Here is a 22,985-nt window from a genome sequence, read left to right as displayed (position 1 = left end):
ATAATATCACAAGAACAGAGAAAGATTGAAAAAGATGGAAAAAAAAAACAAGATAATGAAACCAAATACATGGCAGAATAGACACCATATATTCATAAGAGAATTGCTTTGAGGGACTAGCTGTTTTGACATTACTTGAAGTATTTGTTCATCTGTCTTTTGAGTAACGTATAAGAAAACTTTAGTAAAAATACAGCGCACGCGAGTAAAAGGTACACTGTAAAGTATGATTGCTCAAACATTTTTATACCCACGGAAATTCCTGGCAATATTAAACCTTTTTTTTCTCGACTATTCGACCATTTTTCCACTGTCTAGCATATTTACAGACCTAAAATCGCAGAACCAGCCTATTTTAGTTTGTTAAAGGCGGAAACGAGATATAATTTGAAAACACTCCAAGCCTGAAAGGAGGCTAAATCAGCTTACAGATCCCATCTCCTCTGCACAGTCAATTCAGTTAAATTAAATCATATTCAATGAAATTCAATTCAAAGTGAAAAGAGTTTCCAAGCATTCGGTCTGGAACGGAACCTAAATTGGTCTAGTGTTTATACAGAACCAGTTTATCTTGTCTGTTGAGTGGAAAATGAAAGTACTTTGGAAGCATGAAGTCTAGAACTGAGGCTAACTGGGGCGTGGCGGGGGTACAGGTGGGAGGTAATAAGGGGCATACCTGGATGAGACCAAATGCGATGCCGATGGCTCCGACGATGTAGATGTTATCCCTCAGTTGCATGGTCAGCTGTTTCTGGCAGCCCTGCAGGTGACAATGATGCAGAGGTGATGTAAATACACAAAGCGAAAACAAGAGCATGATACTCAACCCTTATACACGTATGCCTGTAAGGTGTGTTGTCATAAATCAATGCAGTAATAACTAGAAAAGCACTCTGAGAGCGCAGACCTCCGCCAAGCATGCAACTCATTTCCACCACTGATCTTGTTCGTCCATAGAGATATCAGTGATTTCTAATTTCCCAATATAGAAGCCTTTGTTACGTCATAAACCCTCAGCTGCACGGCGCGCCTCGCCCTAGCAGAAAACTAGAGCACTTTAGTGCGCGCATGCAAACCTCAAATACGCGCAGCCTGAACTCCCAAGTTCATTGACCCTACCTGCCAAAATGTCAAAAATCCTTCATAAATTCCCCCAAAATTCTCTTATCACTACCAAAAGTTTAATTGTTTGTTACTTGTGTCATTGTAAACCTTTCCTGCAAGTTTCATCCCAATCCGTTCCCTACTTTTTGAGTTATTTTGCACACGGACAAACTAACGAACTAACTAACAAACTAATGAACTAACTAACAAACAAACCAACGGTAACGAAAAAACATAACCTCCTCCCTTGGCAGAGGTAATAATGAAGAGGTGATCTTTAAAAGATTGATGGTCACAAAATAAAAACCACACAAATCTGACTGACAGTGAATCAAAAAATTAAAAACAGAATTAGATACAAAGGTACATGGTGAGAAGTGGATTTGAACCTGTGACCTCTACCAGTAAGTCCATGTAAACTCAACCTACTTAGTGTCTGTTTAACCCTAAAAAAGGCCGGGGGGGGGGGGGGGGGGGGGGGTTGAATCAACCCCCCCTCGACATTTTTCGCGACTACTCCGCCGCACGAAATTTTTTTAAACCGTGCCGTTCGCTGACTTTTTTTACTTTCAAGTCTCGTGCATCTTTTGACACCATTTTTCGCGAAAATCGCGCATACCGTTACGACTCTGCATGACATTTTTTATACATGCCTGTCAGACCGAAAATGGCTCAAAAACGTGATTTTGTGCATAAAGTCTATGCAAATGGAGTTTTTCTCTTCTTATTCATAAAGATATGATTATTTTCACTTTCATAGGCTGACACTAATTAATATTAGCATAATTATGCTTGAAAATAGGTTCTATCACAAATTTTTGCGGAAAAAAAAAATGACAAAACAAAAAGGTCGAACAAACAACGAAATACATAAGGAATTCATAAAAACAATAAAATACATAGGAAATTGATTTTGATACCAAAATTTTTTTTTCAAGTACATTGTTAGGAATGCTACAAAGAATGTTTTCACCAAAAAATTAGGATTCTAGGAGCTTTAATTTCTGATTTAGAGCAAAAATGTATGATTTTATGCATATATTAGCATAATTGATTATTACAACATGACGAAAAATTTTCATTTCTTTTTTTGAATAGCTTGGTAGAATACGCCACAGGTAATGCACGTGCAAAAATTTCATGGCGATTGCGCGATCGATGGCCGAAATCTCAGGGGGGGTTTGAATCAACCCCTCCCCGGCCACAGAACACCCAAAAAAGCCCGGCCTGGTTAGGGTTAAGGGCACATAGTTCCGGTAGTGTAGAGGGCGCTGTTAATGATACTGCCGATCACCATTAGCATTGATACGAAGATTGCCGAAGTTGAGCTGTCATCAAGAGTAAAGCGCGTAGGTGTTGCTAAGTAACATTGCCTTCGTTGTCTTCTCTGCGCATCAAGCAGTCTGTAGTAATGCCAGGGTGCGTGCATATGTGTTTCTTATTATGACATCACAAAAGAAGTTTGCTAAAGCTGTCATCCCCTCAGCAGAATCATGAGCCGAACTGTGATCGGACCACTGACTACAGTGGATCGGACTTCTTCGGACTCGGGGAAGTTGGCCACAGCATGAGCGCTTACGAGGAATCGATAGTGTAGGCCTCTATAGGAAAATTGCGCCGTGCGCCCCGCGTACGCAATTTGACTAAACCACCGGGACCATGTGCCTTTAACCTACCCTCTTCTTCCTTTTTACTCTTGCTCCCTACCAACCCCACCCCCTTCTCCTCTCTACTTACACTATCCCACGGCGTGCCACCCCTCGAGGCGCACATGTCGGTGTATTCCTTGCAGCAGGAGTCTGGGTAGAGGGCGCCGGGGGCCAGCGTCACGTTGACACGCATCCAGTCCATGGAGCCATTGACTCCGCAGCACTTGAGCTGGAGAGGTAAAGAAATCGAAAGAAGGACAAACAATTTGTTAGTTTGTGACCACAGAGGGCACACATGTAGATATCAACGACAAACAAACAATCACCTTAATAATTATGACAATTTCAGTGTTGACACTGTTCCATCAGCATTGCCAGGGGTGTGTTCATACACCTGGGTCAAGGGGGACATTGTGGGTAAAAAAATCATCTCCGAGAATGTAAGCACTGGGCGGGCATCAATCTCGGGTCCTTCGATTGGGAGTCCGGTGTCTTATCCACTATGCTACAGTGCCTTAACACTTAAAAGGACTTCCTTTGGGTAATGCTGCTATCCACCAAAGGGGCGCAGGAAACTGGGCGGGGCTAAGTTAACGTACCTCAGACTGGAGGACATCCCAAGCCTTGGTGATGGACTGCGACCTGTTGTAGGAGGACATGCCTTCCGTCAGGTCCTTGACAACGAATTCCTCGACCTGGTTCCTGTAGGTGAAGGCGAGGGCGCCGGCCACGATTTCCAGGATGAGGATCAGCAGCAGCAGGAAGAAGAACTGGAGGAGACAGACAAAAAAACAAAAAAACAAACAAAAGTATGAGAGACACAAATCAATATCTCCTGCTAGAGAGGAATAAAACCCAAATATATATAGTGCACTCAGGTTATAAAAACACAGATATAACAAAATTCTCATTACAACATAGTAAAATTTCAGGTCCCCAAATTATCATAGATCTATTTCATGTATCTTTATACTACTTTACTCTTCTGCTATATTATAGCAACATTTCTATATTTCTAATTTTTTGTTGTAACAATGAGTTGGAACCAACAATCTGTGCCTCTTTGAATGCCCATGAAATTATACAGTGCTTAGAGACTTGCATATCAATAGAGTATGGAAATGTGCTGTCATAGCCATTTGTTGTCATGGAAACTGGTTTTAAACAACCTCACACAGCCCGAATACCTATGAACACAAAGGTTGCTAAACCACACTCAAACAAAAGACTGCGACATCATCACTTTAAGAGATGCTCTCTATAGAAATCGTAAGAACTGTCAGAAAGACAGCTACACAATACCTGGCCCGGTAAAAGAGCACATGATTTGCACTTCATGGTTTTTATTCTCAACTCTTTGGCGCATCATATCTCTTAATAGGAAAGCGCCCTCTGGTGTTCCCCCTCATTGATGGGGTGCCAATGCAGATGTTGTTTTATCCGATGATTTCTCTGGCAAATGTCAAACAGTTGATAACCTTTCAGATGATGTGTGAAGCCATGCACTTGGCACAGATTCAAACCTGTCTTCAGTAGGACAGAAACTTGGGGGGGGGGGGGGGGGTTGGGGGCTTGTTATTGTTGTTGTTGTTGTTGTTGTTGTTGTGATGGCAGTCTGATAAAGTACCATTTTGTGTATTAATAAGATTCTCCTGTAGGTACCACTTTACACTATACCAAACATCAGCAAACAGAGCTGAATCACGCATAAGTTTGGGTGAGATTTTTCCATGACACTTAAAGGTCCTGTTCACCTTTGGGAGCCGTGATTAAACAATTTTTTCAAGATATGACATTTAATGCAAATGTGTAGGTCTGTTGTACCACAAAACATCTTTTCATATTAAATTTTTTGCAATAAAGCCTAAAATATAAGGAGATATCTGTATTTTTCTCAATAAACCAAAACTGTAGACAGTTTAGTCTGGAAACATTTTTATCATAACTATTGTTCACATTTTGTATAATTAACAATACTTAACATCGATTTTACCAATTCAAAGTTTTACAGTGAATGTTTCTATTTCTAACTTACATTTTAGAACTTATTTTGAAGCACTAATGCTGGGTTTTTGCCTCGTCTGCAAATGGTAAATTATGCCTTTAATAACACAACACCTACATGTAAACACCAGCAAACAGAGCTGATACAAGGATAATTTTGAGGATTTCTCAAGTGACACACTACAACTGCACAAAACATTACTACACAGAGAACCAGGCCTTAACCCTTAGCACCTCAAGTTCTCCCAGCCCCCATGATAATTATGATCAGTTTTAGGCGTGGGGACGGGGTGGACTCACCACGAGCAGCATGCAGGCATTCTCCTTGACGGCACCGCAGCATCCGAGGAAGCCGACGATGAGGACGATGACTCCGCATGCGATCAGGAGGTTGCCTGCGCTGAGGAAGGGAAAGCTGGGGAGGATCTGAGCGAAGTCGCCATCGACCACGTTGACGTAGATGCCGACTGCCAAAACGACGATGCCGCAGACCTGGAAAAAAGCAGACAAAAAAAAATCATATAATGCATACCAAAGAATTGATAATTTCTTCTCTTAATGCTCACTGGTAGTATCGTACTGTGAAACAGAAAACAGTAATCCACCACTGACGTTGAATACAAGATTTTTGAAAGAAAAATGTCATAAAGAGTAGTACATGTAGTTGATTCAGTAAAGGCAGAAAGACTGTGACTTTAGTGAAAGGTTGGAAGAAAAGACTGCAGTGTGCTCATGAAAGATAAAAAAACCCCCCCAAAAACAAAAACAACACTGCATGAGAGCTGTTCTGCAGAAATTAGCAAAATTCCACAATTTCATATCTTCCCTCATTTTTGTCCAATGGGGATGAAATTTTTACTGCTCTACATGTAAGACTCTACTCTTTCCCATCAGACTAAACTGGAATTTCTCTTCTTTCAGACACCTTGTAAAATCTTTGACTAACATATTTAAAGATATATGATAGTTTAATGACCCCCTAAAAATAATAAAAACAAATATCAAAACTAAAGTAAAATCTCTGCACCATTTGCCTCCTAAATGCTGCTCGTTTACAGATCTTTCTCATGGCAGCCATTCCTCAAAGGGATGGTGTAGTATTGGTGAAGATGAGGATTGAGCTTTTAACTTTCTGTGAGATACCAATACACCACTTGTGAAATACCACAGAGCATACCATTCTAAGAGGAATTCAGAGTTTATAGACTGTAAAATCGGTTTTGGAATGGCTGCGACATCCAAGAACAAAGTAACACAAAGCGATCCTAATAAAAAGTGGGTCCCACCTTATATTACGATTGCTGTTTATCTCAGCCATTTCAAAACCAATTTTCATAAAATAAACATTGAAACCCTCTTGGATTTATATGTCTTTCATATTTCACTCGAGGTTTCTCAATATCTTACCAACAGACGTTAGAAACCCGAAATCAGGTTTCAACCAAAACTATACGATCCCTGGAATAAGTACTGTTGCCAATTTACAGTCTGGACTACTGGTTACCACAGTCAACTAATCCCTTGTGGTTGATGAAATAACTAGAACTTGAGCCCTATGGATGAGGCCACTCATCCATTGTGGGATTAAGGATTTGGTCAGGGGGATTACCTCCAGGGATTAACTTAATCCACTTGAGGGCTTCAAACAGTGAAAGACAGGAAGCCATTTTCTCTTCATCCTCCTTTTTCTTTATCTCTTTTCCTGGCTTTTAACCCTTCCAATATCAATGAGTCAAACATGCACACATTTCACACAGAAACCTGTATGGACAATCTTGAAATGTGCATGCAGAGGAATGAAAGGATGGTACAGGTACAGTACTGGTGAAGATGAGAATTGGGCTTTTAACTTTCTGCGAGATACCAAGAAAACAGTTATGAAATAGGACAGAGCATACCATTTTAAGAGGAATTCAAAGTTTACATTGTATTTGATCAAAATCGGGTTTGGAATGACTGACACATCAAAAAACAAAGTAAAACAAAGAGATCATAATAAAAGGTGGGTCCCATACTCTATAAGATTTGCTCTGTTTTGGATATCTCAGCCATTTCAAAACCAATTTTCATCAAATAAATGTCGAATTTCTCATGGAATTACATGCTCATTCATATTTCATAAGAAGTTTCTCATTACCTCATCAAAAATTTTATAAACTTGAAATCAGGTCTCTACCAAGACTATACAATCCCTGTAATAACTTACGAAGAAGATGAAGTTGAAAATGAACATGAGGATCTTGATGATCCGTGCGCAACCTTCGACGGCCATGTTGTCTGTGGTGTGTGGGTGCTACTTTCTGCTGAATAGAACGAGTGAATCTGTCGGAGCAAGAACAGGCAAAAAAAGACAAATATGATGAGAAAGGGACATAGAGATCGTAGTGTTGGCATTCAGAATCAAGAAATAAAACACTGGAACGAGAAATAATAGTGTGATGATCATTTTGAAATTTTGTTGAATGCTCCATTTACTGAGTGGAGGTATTAGAAACAGGACGATTGCACATTGGTTGCGAGTACTCAGTCTGCAGAATCTAAATCACTTATTGGCAAGCATTCATGAGATACAGTATCCAGCGTAGATCATTACGAAGGTTCTTTTTTTTTTCAAACTGATAATATTGATAGAAATGGGTCAAATATAGTACATTAACCCGTTGAGGACGGACTGATTTTGCTACAACACGCATTTCCCATAAACACCTGCCCGAGTATACTCGGGACTCGTCCTCAACGGGTTAAAGGGTGAGTCCTGTTTTGGTTGATGATGGCACATCGGGATGAAATTTGTTGGCAAGATAATGAGAAAGAAAGAAAGTTGACATCTAGATACAAACATTTCATTGAGCAAGGTTGACACTTTCCACAACTTTGAGTGACCAGATAAAAGGGAGGTCATCCTTTACCACCAATGGCAAAGTAGAAGGATGTTCGTTTGACAACAGCAATGACAGGTAAACAAACAGACAGACAGACCAGGCAAACAAACATCATGAGGACTAAAATCAGGAACACTGTCAAATAATTTGTTGGCTGTCCTTGCAGAAACTTTGTCAACAACTTTCATCCTCACATCTATGGGTGCATTTATCAACTCACTTCTGGCGTAGATTCAGTAAAATCTCAGCCAAGCTATGAGTGTGTTACTGCTTGCTCTATAATGACTACCAGTAAAATCTACACAGTAAGTAATACATATGCATATAAATACATATTACATTCCCATTGTACTGCAAGCTTCAACACATCACAAGGATGGTGGTCTATTTCATGTTCTTTTTTTTTACCCTATCTAGCCATTTCCATGTATCTGATACCCCATACTCTGTTTGAAAATCTGATGATATACAGGATATACCAAGCGAAACTAGCAGTTTACATGGAGATTCCTCATAACAATTTGTAGTATTGGTAAACTTCAGCATAACAGTCCGCTAATATTCTATATGTTTGGTTGAATATTCAACCTATAACATTTTATTTCTTCAAGATACAGTCAAACCTGCCTTAGCGGTCACCTGTCTATAGCGGCCACCTGTCTATAGCGGCCACTGCAAAATCCCCCAGAGAGAAAAGCCCTGTTAAAGACCCTGTGTATAGCGGCCACCTCTCTAACGCGGCCAGCGGCCACAAATTTTGTTTCCCGCGGGAGATATTAACCTGTCTATAGCGGCCAAAAACCCAATGGAGCCGTAGCCAAGCCGATAATTCAGCGTGTTTTTCTGTTTGGTAGCCGTGCGGGCAACGTTCAGTGATCGCCACCGCTGCATTCATCCCTCATTCAATCATAATAATGCACTATTGTTAAGCTTTCTTCACGACAATAAACATGCTACTGTGCAACAATTTCATATACACCGGCATGGTTAAATGCATGAAACACACGGTGTATGCATACGTACACACATACATGTACATGTAAGGATACAACGATGATACATGTACATGTATTGTACATTGTGTGCACATTGTGTGCATTGCTTACAGTAAGCAATGCACACAAAGTTGAATTACCTGTCTATAGCGGCCACCTGTCTATAACGGCCACCTTTTCCGTCTCCCTTGGGTGGCCGCTATAGACAGGTTTGACTGTAATGACATGGAATCATCTTTTTTAGTTACAGAGGTTCCTGAATCCAAACTGATAACTCTCTCTCTCTCTCTTTTTGTCAGTGTGCTAGCTACTGGTAGCTACAAAGCATTCTGCTCAAATTTCTTCCTCAGAAGTCTCTGAAAAAGCACTGAATTGGTGTGAGATTGAATCTATTACTTACTGTCTTTATTTTAATATTGATCAGTTTTCTCTTGAGAGCAGCAAGTGTAACAATGGTCATTTGTTTAAATAGTGAACAAAGTTTTGAAAGTTTGTACGTAGTATTCATTGGTTGATGCAATTGCAAAAGAAAAATATAGCTTGAGAGCACAAACCAAGCTGATCAATGGGAGTACTCACAAGAAAACAATGATTACGAAAAGCATTCTCTGCAAATTATGTAGCCGGAGGCATTGCAAAAGCTACAGAAAAACAAGTTTGTGTGTTCTTTTCCTCAAAATCATCACGACATATTTTGCCCCTACAGTCTTTCATAATAGCATTATCACCCGCCTCTTTCTACTCACCCCAAAGTGCCCTAGATTTGCCCTCTCTTTATTTGGTCATCAAAATTAGACCTCGTTAAATACAATACATCTGTAACAAGCTGATCGACAAACAAGTCAACTCTGCTTCAAATCAGCGGAAAATTTCCAGTAGCTGTGGAAAGAGAGATTCTTGCTCCCACGCAAATACCACTGGAGGTGCGGATCCTGTACGTACTGGCGGACACACCCAATCCTGTGTATAATATGCATCATCTGAAAACCTCCCCCACGAGCACCCGCCCACTCTATTCTTTCCCCAGTGGGTATGGACAGAGTAGGGAGTTGGCCAGTGCAATTCATCTTTCATTTCACAGCGATACTGTCACACAAGGATATATCTTCTTTTTTTTTCCTTCACCTCCTCCACATCTTTCTCCTATTCTTCCTCTTGCTTCCCTTCATCTTCACATACCATCTTTATGTCTTCTTTGTTTTGTTTCTCTTTTCCCCAGGTTTCTATTTGTCCTCACACCTTCTTGGTTTCCCTATCCTACACTCACAGAAATTACATCGAGGCCCTGTCTCATAAGGCTGTTCGTAAAGTAACGAAGAACTCAGGAACGACTGATGATCAGTTCTGATGTGCTATACTAATCAAAATTTCCATAATTCAGCACAAGAACTGATCGCCAGTCACTCTTAAGTTGTTCGTAACTTTAAGAACAGCTTTATGAAACACCCTCTAGACATGATTTTTTGTCCCCCTATGCCCAGGAGCAAGTCATATCTGATGTACCAGTAATTCCTGTGAGACTAACCTTAAACCGTTGAGGAAAAGTCGCGAGTATAATCAGGCAATTGTCTTTGAGAAATGCGTGCTGTAGCAAAATCAGCCTGTTTTCAACGGGTTAACCTTTTGTGTGCCACATTAATCAAACTGTTCATAGGTTTGTATGCAAAATTCAGACACAGTTAATTGACTCATTAAAGGAAAAGTTCACCTTCATAGACATGTGGGTTGAGTGAATGCAGCAATATTAGTAGAGCACATCATTGAGAGTTTGAGGAAAATCGGACAATCCATTCAAAAGTTATGAATTTTTGAAGTTTCTGCTCACTCAAGGCTGGATGAGAAGACTACTATAGCTTGTGATGTCATATGAGTACAACGATATAAAGAAAGAATAAAGAAAATTTAACATATTTTCACTTTTCTCGCATGTAACAAAAGAACACTTGACTTCTCTCTTTCAGAAGGCAGGGGGAATAATATTACCCTTAACATGTGTCAGTAACAAGTCGAAGAAATGTGCACTTATTTAAAAAGCAAAGTTTTTGTGAAATTCTCTTTTTATTTTCTTTGTATGGTTGTACGTATATGACATCATACACTGTAGTAGTCTTCTCATCCAGCAGTGACTTTAAAAAATCATAACTTTTGAACGGATTGTCCGATTTTCCCCCAGCTTTCACTGATGTGTTCTACTAATATTGCTGCATTCACTCAATCCATATGTATATATAAAGGTGGACTTGTCCTTTAATCACTGGTACATTAAGGGGTAAAAACCAGTTGTCCATATGTTGCTTGAAGATTTGTCCCACATGGTAGGTGTCCAAAGCCAAGGAAGAAAACCCATGAATTACTGTAAACACCAAATATTTCATGAGGCTTTTATTCTTGCGAGTCGTGTGCTATTCGCCAAATTAAAAACACGCAATAATATTGGCTCTGATCCCAATGTGAATGTGTGACGTATGTGTGTACACTACTCCATTCAGTACAGGGCTCAACGATCGCGAATTTAACCACTCGCGAAATCATCGGGAATTCCCGATTTGCAAAAATTTAGACTCATGAAATATGGTGTATACAGTATGTTGACTGCATTGCATGAGACATTAGGCATGAAATAGTTCACCGACATGCAAACGATGACAGACAGAGCTATTTGGCAAGGCACTGTATCTTCAACACTTAGATTAGATACAGATCTGTGTCCGTCAGGTACGACCAGCAGTATGCATGAGCAGTAGTAGTAGCACAGGTTCTAGCCCTGTTTGATAAGAACACTTCCTTACTCTCTTTTCATATGCCATAGACCGCCAAAACCTTGCTCTCGTTTTTTTGCGAGGACTCCTGCACAAAACCACAGTACACCAAAGAACATCCAAATATTGGCTGAAATCTATATCATAATATATGCTCATCAAAGAATATATCGTGACCACAACAAACCAAATTCACAAAAGTACAGTAAAACAAGTAGAAGTTTTGTCAATTCTACCTGAATGCTGCAATGGACGGGTGGGTCTCTCCTCCAAAACTGCAGGACAACTTGTGTGCTAGTGAGTGCTAACGAGCACTTTCAAATCCCCATACACTACAAGAATTGTAGGCCTACCTATAGAAAGCCTGGAGCTTAATTCCTGGGTCACTAATCGATGAATGGCGGGTAGTCTACTCTATTCTCAACGAACACTTCTTAAGAAGGATAAAGGATCAGTAGCCAAGATCGAGCTATCGAGGTCAATGGGCCGTGGCGAAGCCCTGCTTTTTGTAGACTAGCAGACTAAAGTCACTGTCTCCACTGTAACTGGAGCAGGAAGTCCTTTGCTATGAGTCCCCAAGGGTTACATACCAACCTTCCTCTTAGCTATTAACCTTTTTAATTAATCCATCTTATCTTTGGTAATGAAAATAAGCTCCTTTCTCCACTGAAGAATTATCTCTCAGTGATAGGTGACTAGGGAAACAAACTACTGGCTGGCTTCTTGCATGGAGCAATTTTATAAGGAGATAAGATACGATCAACCAGAGTATCATTGATGTGCATGGCTGACAGTTGGGCATAAATGATGCAGGGCTTCTGTATAGATTTTATAGTACAGAATAATGGCATAGTTCACAAACAAACAGACAAACAAACAACCCCCATCCTCTAGCATATATCTGAGCTTAACAGATGACTTTTGAGCAAGATTCAAATTGTGCCGTCACTACAGATAAAGGCAAGACAGATACTTGTAAAACCAAAGGCTAAATAATATTAACAACAAAACATTCATCAGCAGGGAACATCTACATTGTAATGCAGAGAGCAAAGAGATAACAAAGAGAGGACAGCAAATTTGTTATTTCAAAAATTATATTTCGGCATTAATGATCACACTAATAATGCAAAGCACAAAGTTGACGTTGCACTCTGAAGAGTGTCACTTAACAAATCGATAACTTGCACGGGGACAACTAAAACTTAAAGGTGCATAGTCCCGGTAGTGTAGAGGGCGCTGTTGATGATACTGCCGATCACCGTTAGCATTGATACGAAAATTACCGAAGTTGAGCTTTCATCAAGTGTAAAGTGCGTAGGTGTTGCTACGCAACGTTGCCTTCATTGTCTTCTCTGCGCATCGCGCAGTCTGTAGTAATGCCAGGGTGCTTGCATAAGTATGTGCTTGTCATTATGACATCACAAAAGAAGTTTGCTAAAGCTGTCATCCCCCTCAGCCGAATCATGAGCTTCGGACTCGGGGAAGTGGGCCACAGCGTATAAAGCGCTAAAGAGGAGTTGATAGCGTAGGTTTCTATAGGAAACTTGCGCCGTGCGTCCGCGTATGCATGCATTTGACTAAAACACCAGGACCATGCACCTTTAACTGTTGGGCAAGTAAAATGTATGAACACTAGTCAAGGGATTTTGTCCTGAATGCCCTTTAACAGTCAAGCAGGAGAACAATCTTCTGAAATGCCCCTCCTGACTTTGCAGGGTTTTTTTTTTCTCTCTCTCTGAGTGGTCTCCCAAAAGATTTAAGCATTTATAAAAATGTAAACTTGGGACTTGGATTGCTCAAAGAATGAAAGTCCTTGACTTGGGATCCCGTGCTGTCTGTGCAATTGAAAAATTTAGGTCAGTGGCAGCCAAACAAAATGCCAGAGGGGAAAACTATTCAATATGGGGGCAAATTTTTCATTCAAATATGAGCATGCCCTTACGCCAATCTCATGAACCCCATTATTTAAGTTTCCACTTCGATATTAAAAAGTACATGAGGATGAAGTTTCTGAGGAAAAGATTTTACCCCGAGACTGTCGCTACCTCTCCGAATTATTATTATTTCTAATCTAGATAGCAAACAATGATATCAACCATACACAGTCCGATACATTCATATCCATGTTGGCACAGACAATACAAACATTGTAACTCTTGGTTTCCCTATCTATTTGACCATATAAAGTTTTTTCTCTACAAATCCCGTGGTCCAGAGAGCTCCTTTTTCATCAAGAGCGATATTAAAAAAAAGAAAAAGACAGTTTCTGTCAAGATGTGATGTCTGACAACAAGACTACACTTAGGCCACGAAAAAAAAAAAATTAAATTAAATTGAATTTCACCGATGACAAACCCATCAGGAACGCGATAGCAATGTAACAGATGCTTCTATTTCCCATGGGTAGCATTAGCCCCTGTAACAAGCCAAGTCTAAAATGCACTTTTATTCAAGATTTCCCATTTATATCAGAGGTCAAGCTCCAGGAATGTCAGAAATGGTGAAAGTATTAAAGGGATGCTACACTTTTGTTTGAGATGGGGCTTGAGGTTTCCAATGTTTTTATCACTAGTTTTTTGAGACAATGAGAAACCTCTTATGAAATGTGAAAGAGCATATAATTCTGAGAGAAATCCAAAGTTTATTTGATGGAAATCGGTTTTGAACTGGCTGAAATATAAATATCCAAAGCAAAGTGATCCTATTAAAAGGTGGGACACACTTTTTCTTGGGATCACTGTGTTCCCCCCCTTTTTTTGGGGGGGGGGGGGGGGGGGTATCTCAGCCATTTCAAAACCGATTTTCATCAAACAAACTTTGAATTCCTCTTAGAATTGCATGCTTTTTAAAATTTCATAGAGTGGTTTCTAACTATCTCGCAAGTGTGAAGTTAAAAGTAGAGCTATCACCTCAACCAATACTATAGTCTATACCATTCTTTTGAACACATAATTTACCACTCGCAGATGAAACAAAAACCCAGCATTAGTGCTTCAAAATAGTTCTAAAATATGAGTTAGAGATAGAAACAACTATTGTAAAAATTTGAACCAGTATAATCCATGTGAAGCAAATTACAAAATGGGAACAATAATAAAAATGTTTCCAGAGTAAGTATGTATACATTTATGGTTTATTAATAAAGAAAAATAGTAATATCTCCTTCCATTTTAGGCTTTAAAATTTTTATTTGGTAAGGTGTTTTGTGATGATACTGACCAGCACGCATCAAATGTGATATCTTGAACATTTTTTAAATCACATCTCCCAAAGGTAAACGGGACCTTTAGGCCTAGGTGTGGGGCACTGCAAACGGTTGCTTGATTCGAAGGAGGGTTTATATTCTTATTCCAAGGAAAGTGCTTGGTCATTCCAGGGTGCTATATAACTTTATTTTACCACTTGCCCAGTCGGGCAAGCAGACTTTCAAATTTGCTGTGAAACACTTGCCCGAATAGTAATTTAACTTGCCCGAAAAGAAAGCAAAAAAATATAAGGAAATAAATCTTCACGTAAGTGTTGGAAAGGTGCTGAAATGATGTGTTGCATCACTAAACAGCCATTATCGTTGGGCTTCTGTATGGTTGACTTTGTGGGTTTGTTGGGGGAATAAGTGAAAAAACGCTATCTTCAAAACTTTTTTGCTTGCCCAATTAGGGCAAGCATTTGTTCTCATTGTTCAAAAAACGCTTGCCCAAATTTGATTTTGTCTTGCCCTGGGCAATCGGGCAAGTGCTTATGTAGCACCCTGCATTCACAGCCAACAGAGGGATCATAAGACCTACTGTACAGTTGTCGAGTCTATGTCATAGCTCTTATTCATGTCCTGTAGAATTTGCAATATCATATAATAAAGTTCTGCAAATATGGCACAGAACAACAACAAAAATCCCAAATCACTGTGAAATGTAAAATGAAATGCATCGTCAGTTTCAGTAGCTACCAAATAATAAAACCGGAATGGAGAAAAACAAATATATAATGATGAGTCATTCCAGAACAAAAGAAAAGGCTGTTGAATTCTGTAGGTCTTAAAAAACAAATCTTTGCACAATAGAATTGGACAAAGCATTTGAACAATCTGAGCAACCATCTATTTTTATGCTGTACAGAGAGGGTAGTTTTGAATTGAGCAATATGTTTTTCAAGTAGGCCTACACTGTATGCCTAGACACTGTACATGACTGCACCTCACACCATAACAGCAAGGTACTCTGACACACCCTATGGTGGCCTGCAGATCAGAAGTTCAAAGGAGAAAAGAAGAAGAAGCTCACACTGCAAATGGATCCAGCCTAGGCCACTTTAATACACACAGCACAGCAACACGAGAATTAAAATCTGAAATGATCGGGCTAACATCATTACCATACAGATTTTTAGAAGGGCACTACCCAGTGTCTGGTTCCTATTAATGCAATTGAGAAATTTGCATAGATTATTTTGTTTTGATAATTACAGCCAAACCACGATTAATATGACCTCATGATAATTTCTTTGGCAACCTTGCTGGCAAAGGAATGAATGCATTTCCTGCATACTTATCCCTTTGTGTGTTTTTAATGCTGAGTGGCACAGAAAATCCCATAGCATTCTACACACTGTCAGTGTCATCAGTTCGTGGCACAAAAAGGGTTATACCAAAATTATGTGACTAATTAGTCTGGGTTGCAGGCTTCAGACTTCAACCATTACTAGGATCTTCTATTCCCTTTATAGACTCCAACACACACATGACACAGAGAATATGATTTTAGCTTTTCAGTGGCACATCATAAACTGCTATGATTCCACCAGCTGCAATCACAGTTGGCAAAACATTGCAAAGTTGAAGTTTACCAAGGTGTACATAGTTTTGCCAGTGAAGTTTACCAAGGTTTGCATAGTTTTGCCAGTGAAGTTTACCAAGGTTTGCATACAATGTAGTTTTGCCAGTGAAGTTTACCAAGGTGTACATAGTTTTGCCAGTGACGTTTACCAAGGTTTGCACAGTTTTGCCAGTGTGAGCACAAACTTCCCGAAAACTTCTTGCAGAACTCTCAGGAAACTTGACACCCAAACTAGGGACATTTCCTAAACCCCTGCAAATCTTCTCAAAGTTTGTGCAGTCTGAATGCCTGCAGATGAAACTTTGCAAAGTTTGTCACATGACCAGCCTCCGAAGTGTGCAATCATTGGTATACTCCAAGCTACATGTGTGCATTGTTTATATGTAACAATCATTAGCTCTCACACAAAACATACTTTCTCCGTGGTTGCAAATAATGCACCAATGACACTAACTTCAAGAACTGGCAGTTCAAGAAGTTTTTGGCTGCCAGTGTGAACAGATTATCAAACTTTGAAAAGTAAACTTCAAGAAGTTTGCCATAATGTGACTGCAGCTTGTGTGTAGCTGAGTTTGATACTGCTTGTTTACTGATATGCGTGCATTACAGCTGCCATCAACTAAAGTCTATATTCACTGTATGATCAGACTTCTTTCAAACGAGGCACATTTAGTGTTGTATAATGGATTTGTCTTGCCTTATTTGATGCTGCGACCCAATAATGGAAAAGAGGTCACGAAGACAATATCAAATTCATGAGGAGCCAAAAATCAACCCTGACGCTCCCCAGAACAATTAACACACACAAGCTGCTGACGTTTAACCGTCTAACCACAAAAGACCTGGGAAAAATCTGTCTTAGCCTCATTTCAAGGATGAGTTCTACTTTCTATTCTGTGTGCTATTTTATTGCACAGCAAATCTTGGCAGCCAAGTACAAATAAGATATCAAATAGCTAGTTCGAAGACTATACTCACAGTCTCCAACATTTCATACACCACAGAGTTGTATGCATAATTTTATTGCAATTGATGAAAGTCAACCACATTGAACAAAATAGGTCCTAATTGTACATGTTGCATACTACAAAAAGTCCAAAGAAAGATAGCTTGGGACTGAGGCTACATCTATGAAGTGGTTTAAAAGGGACTTCGCAGCTGGGCAGCCAACCATGCACAGCTGACTTCAAGTTACACGGAGATAAAAGCGGCAAAGAGAATGCACTGCCTACGATGTGACGGATTCGTCAGAGGATATAGGTAGGAGAGATAACAACTCCATCGACAGTAATGGAAGAGCGAAAAAAAAAAAGAAAGAAGACAATGATTCTAAAGTGAACAGATCAATACATACAGAATAAGAGATGATAAAGTATTAAGGGAGTGAGGGGATAGAAGATGAGGCAAAACATTCCCCTACTTGTCAATAAATGGGGGGGGGGGGGGGGGTTGGTAAGGGGAGGAATAGCAAGGATTTTGGACCAATTACGGGGGTACAATTGATCCGGGTCTCACAATTGAAGCGAGGGGGAGTAATTCGATCAGGTCCACTGGTCCTCAACATTGCCTTTAATAAAAGTGGTTCCATTTGACTTAAAACCAATCGGAGATATAGAGTTACTGACTGTACTACCACTCCCTACATGTAGACCTATAGACTAAGTATGGTCTGTGTTTTGGGGCTTCTTTCTTTCAACGCTCGACTGCAAGCAGCAGCCTACGGAAACTGGAACAAGCAGCAGCCTACGGAAACTGGAAACGCCCATTGCGAAAGACACTCTCTGCATAGTGAAAGTGGGCGTGGTGGGAAGTGCATCTCTTCCCATCTCCCTGCTCTCACCACTGTAACCAAAGTACAATCTGGCTGAATACATCAAAAATGTTCAGGCTGAATGGTCTACAATGTATAATTTGTCAAATAAGAAGCAGTCACAATAGTAAAAACTACACCTAGTTTCAATGACTCAAAACTACATTTGTAGACACACGATTTTGTTCCAAAAACAAAGCCCTCCCCCATATAAATATAAAAAAAACAAACAAAAAAAAAACAACCAACATGTATTTAACAGCATGCAAAAGAATGCACAAAAGTGTGTGCACATAACATGATTGAATCTTTGTACTATCCTATCACAAACTTCTCAAAGTTTAACCGTACAAGTGTATGTAGTTATACTGTACACAAAACTTATGTGAAATTTCACGACATGTGAACAACTTCCCTACTGCATGCAATGAATTTGTTTTGCAGGAGGTTCTAGAATTCATGATTTTGATCCATGATTTATCATCTGCAACCTCCCCTCTCCCCTCTGGTAGTGTCCCCGCCCCGCCCCCCTTTTCCTTAAAAAGAAAAATACTGAGGTTATTTGAAAACAACAATATCTTGAGGCAAGCAACACTGTATCTTAATTCTCATTGATTTCCCATTATTGTAGTTTCATCTTTAGAGGAAATTTAGGGAAAAATTGTGCATGGTCAAAAGTGGTATTGCTGATTTGTGCATTAAAATATGAAAACTCTACCAATCCGCAACTTTTTCATTTCAAGTTTTATATATTTACATTGCATGTCCAACTTTCATAAAACCTGAATACATCATGATCATCTCATTTGACTCAATAACCATCACCTCATGATACTGTAAAACGAGAAATTTTCGCGTGCATTTTAATTTCGCGAATTTCGCGAGCACCAAAATTCGCGAAATTAAAATGCACGCGAAAGTTTTTGTCTACACTACATGCATTGAACATCAGTGGCAATTCGCGAAAATTTCATGCCATGAAAAGGGCTGTCGGCTCCAATTCGCGAAAATTTCATGCCGCGAATATATCATGTTTTACAGTACACTATGGGGAATCATAATTCTTCAGGCATTTAAACAAGTCACAGTAAATCCAATTACCTGAAAGGAGCCCCCCCCCCCCCACAATTAGCGCTAATGAAATTTCATTTCACATAAATTGCAATGTGGTAATCATCCTGTCGTGTCGTTATGGAAATTCATCGAAAAAGACTGCAGCATCGATCGACAGAGAAAACATTTAATTTCCACAAGAGAAATTTGATACTTCATGGAAAACAGTATGGCCACAGTGTCACCCAGCCATAAAATGTAGATGATGAATATTGTATGTTCTATGGGTTTCTTTATTTTTGCACAATTTCAGTATTAAAAAATTTGAAATCAAGACAAAAATGGGTTCGGTAAAAGCCCACCTCTCTCATCTCTGACCTGTAATCTGGCTGAGGAAATGAGTAAAACATTTCCAGGACTAGACGGTCAGTATGTCATATCCAGAGACTCCAACCCAAAGTACCTTCTGATCTGGAGATTCTCCCGACTGAAACCCCGAGCAAACGGGAGACTCAAAGTTGATGTGTGCGAAGCGCGAAATTCCCAGGGTTCTAGATGCTCTCTGGTGCTATCTAAGGCTTATTTTTTCAACATACGATAGAAATATGCAAGAAATCCTTTCCAACGGGAGACAAAGAGCCAGGGCGGGAGAAATTAAATCTCAAACGGGAGAACGGGATATTTTGCAAAAATGGGTTTTCGGCGGGAGATCTCCCGTCGAAAACGGGAGAGTTGGAGTCTCTGCATATCCAAACAGATAGAACTCTGCTCCCAGTTTATGTATAAACACAGTTTATGTAAACACAAACTATACAATCAGAGAAACTCAAAACCAACTTATTTGTAGAACAGAACTGATTCTGTAGCATTGCGGATTATTTGCACAGGTGGTCCATATATCGTTTCTCTTTCGTTAACGTGCTTCATCGGTCATAAGTGCTAAATGAAATTTTCCATGTAATAACATTAATCATCATCATCATACACAGGCCACAGACAAACACTGTATTTCAGTACATTCTGCATGGTTTTGTGATGCCATTATTGGGCACTGCTGACGTAGTTGTTAATTGGTCAGGAGACATACTCGTAGGCCTACCTATGTGTGTGTGTGTGTGTGTGTGTGTTTTTTTTTGCAGCTTACACGTAAAGGGTAATACAAATGTAATTAAAAATGTAACATAACAGTTTGCATATTGTTTCTTACTTACTTTGGAAAAAAAAAAAGTTGTGTGTGTAGGCCTATTACATAATTTTGTAAACCAGCCGTCACTTTGCGAAATCAAGAAAATTTCTGATTTAAGCCCCCCCCCCCCCCCCCCCCCCCCTGGAATATCAACCTATATGATTATGTGAATACATAGTTTACCATCTAATCTGGGTTTGCTATGATAGGCAAACAACACTGTAGTGTAGTTGCACAAAGATGAAACTGTAGGAATATAACCCGCCCCTCCTTCCCCTTCCCCTTCCCTCTCCTCCACCCTCCCCTCCCCCCCCCCCCCCCAAAAAAAGATACACACTGCAGAATATCTAGTATCACAAACAGCTCACACTACACCAGGCAATTTGAATACTATAGAGAACAGGATCAGTTACAGATTTGAGCCCTGTTAATGATACACTGCATGCAGCTATAGCCAACCATCCTGCGCTCATTGTTCTCATGCTTCCCAGATAATTACCTAGCATAGTGTCACACTGTCATGTTCCTCTTCAAAACACGAACAAAAGTGCCAGGTACAGTGTATGCAAGATAGTCTATGCCACTTGAAGGCATATCATGTCACGGTGGCGAGACACAAGAGAGCACTACATATACATTGTATCCATAGAAACCGTATGAGGCATACATGTACATCCCCCTGTCGTAGTAAAGCCTACACTGTTTGGATTAGCATCACGCTTGCATGCCCAACTCATTATAAGCTGACTTTTACAATCTCTTGAACATTCGTTCTTTCAAACCTTTAATTCGAGACATTACTATGAGAAAATAATGCAAAAACATGTGGGTTTTTTTTTTGCCCATTTCCTATACAATACTTTTAGCAGGTATTGACAAAAAATAGGAAGTCAAGGTTTGATAAATGAAAATTCTTCTTTCCTCAAAAATAGGATTAATCTTAACAAATGGGAACATGCAGGTATGCAACTTGATATTACGTGGCGGAGTTCACCGCTTTTTTAAATTGGATCGCTTCAACTAAAATCTAGCAGATTGAAACTAATAAAATGAGACATTCTCATATAGCAAGCGAAATGAAAAGTGAATGAAATATTGTATATAATAGGCCTACATGTACTTCACAAACATGGATGATTTGTATTATGCGTGTAGGCCTACTGCATTCTTCATTCAGAAAATTTACTTTACAAGCAATCACTAAGAAAATTGCATTAAAAAAGAAACCACACATTTTGCTTCTGATTGGATATTTTATGCTATAAACTGTCTTCAACAACATTTGCCCTGGAAGTACAGAAAAAAAAAGTTCAATCAAGAGAACACAACTTGCAACATGTACAAATTGTAAGTGGTGGTCTTTTCACATACAGACCAATCTTCAGGATGATTAGATATAAAAATGTTTGATCTAGTTGAAGAGGGCAGAAATATTTTAAGCAAAACTATCTATACAGCTCACTTTCACTGGCATTTACACTTTATGCCTTAGCACCATACCCAACAGAACCCTAAAACCCTAATCCTACGACTCTGGCCAGGGGTATGTGCGTGCAGGAGTGGGACTCTGCATTCATGCGTCACGCCCATTCACAGTTGAGTTCTATCATCATTGCAGTTCTTTCTATAGGGAAGGCAACTTTGAGTTTACACTACAACAGCGCACCGTCACTGTCATGTTTTCAACGTTTTTCCATCAATGTCCTCCACAAGGCACAAGGCACAAAAAGATAATTCACCCAGGGAAGGCACCAAAAGTTTGCAGCATATCTGTCGAAGTTCAGCCGCAGCCAGATCAAATGGAGACCAAAACATTGAGGGGGCCACACAGAAAAATAACTGCTAATTCAAAAATATCTCTCCAGAACGCACTGGAGCACAATGGTCACAATGTAAACAGCGCAGTCATAGAGATAACCTGCTCGATAACAAAAGCTCTCATCTGTGGATGGACTACCACATAATTTACAACAAATTTTGCTAAATCTGAAAGGGCAATCTGAAATCACCTCTCTCCCAAAACTTGTCACAAGTCCTTTCCCATACAAGAAGAGAAAAATATAGATTTATATCAATACTTACACGCTGTCTCTTCTTTGCCGTTCTTTGGCTTATCCAATTATATCAAATCCTGCTAGTTCTCACAGAATTTTGATAAACCGAACGTATTCCTTTAAAAATGGTTGGGCAGCAGTAAACTGGACGCTATTACTCTCTGCTTTCTCCGCTCTTTTGACCAGTGGCTGGCAGACCCCGCGTCCTATCCTCTCAGCAAGCAAGCAAACACAACACAACAAAGCTAGAAGCACTGGCCTCGTAATATAAAGCAAAATTTGTGTGTGTGTGTAAAAGTGCCCACACACATACGCAAACCCACTTCAGTGCGTAATGCAAGAGCGCTGTAAACACACCTTGTGTGTGTATGTGTGCACTGAATAGATAGAGAGAGGGAGAGAGAGAGAGAAAGAGGCAATATAGGAGAGAAAGTGCATAGCCTTGGTTCCATACTCTTTTCTGTAGTTTTTCTCATTTAAAGCTTTCATGTGATACACAGTTGTATCTCACATTTACAAAGTACCTACACTAAAATATCTAATTTCTAGCTCAGGCAAATTCTATCACAAAAGGACAGAACCCTTGTTACATAAATGACTTTTTCCCTTGTCAGTTGAATGATAAATAAATTTGCGGAAAAACCAATGAATGATAAC

General features: G+C 39.7%; 1 protein-coding gene across 1 annotated transcript; it reads right to left on the bottom strand.

The window, feature by feature from the left end:
* Window positions 1-676: 676 nt before the first annotated feature.
* On the bottom strand, window positions 677-22,601 carry LOC139730935 (tetraspanin-9-like; the record flags this gene model as incomplete). Its single annotated transcript, XM_071641818.1, has 6 exons — window positions 22,357-22,601; window positions 6,964-7,079; window positions 5,058-5,249; window positions 3,353-3,523; window positions 2,770-2,982; window positions 677-760 (listed from the first exon to the last, which is right to left on the bottom strand). Coding segments are annotated over exons 2-6 (726 nt in total), but the record flags the coding sequence as incomplete, so codon positions are not given.
* Window positions 22,602-22,985: the final 384 nt, after the last annotated feature.

This window comes from Diadema antillarum, unplaced genomic scaffold (genome assembly GCF_040938485.1).
Source record: "Diadema antillarum isolate AM-2024a unplaced genomic scaffold, OU_Dant_1.0 seq00000343_RagTag, whole genome shotgun sequence".
In the NCBI taxonomy this organism is placed as follows: Eukaryota; Metazoa; Echinodermata; class Echinoidea; order Diadematoida; family Diadematidae; genus Diadema; species Diadema antillarum.
This window is presented reverse-complemented; position numbering and strand designations above follow the sequence as displayed.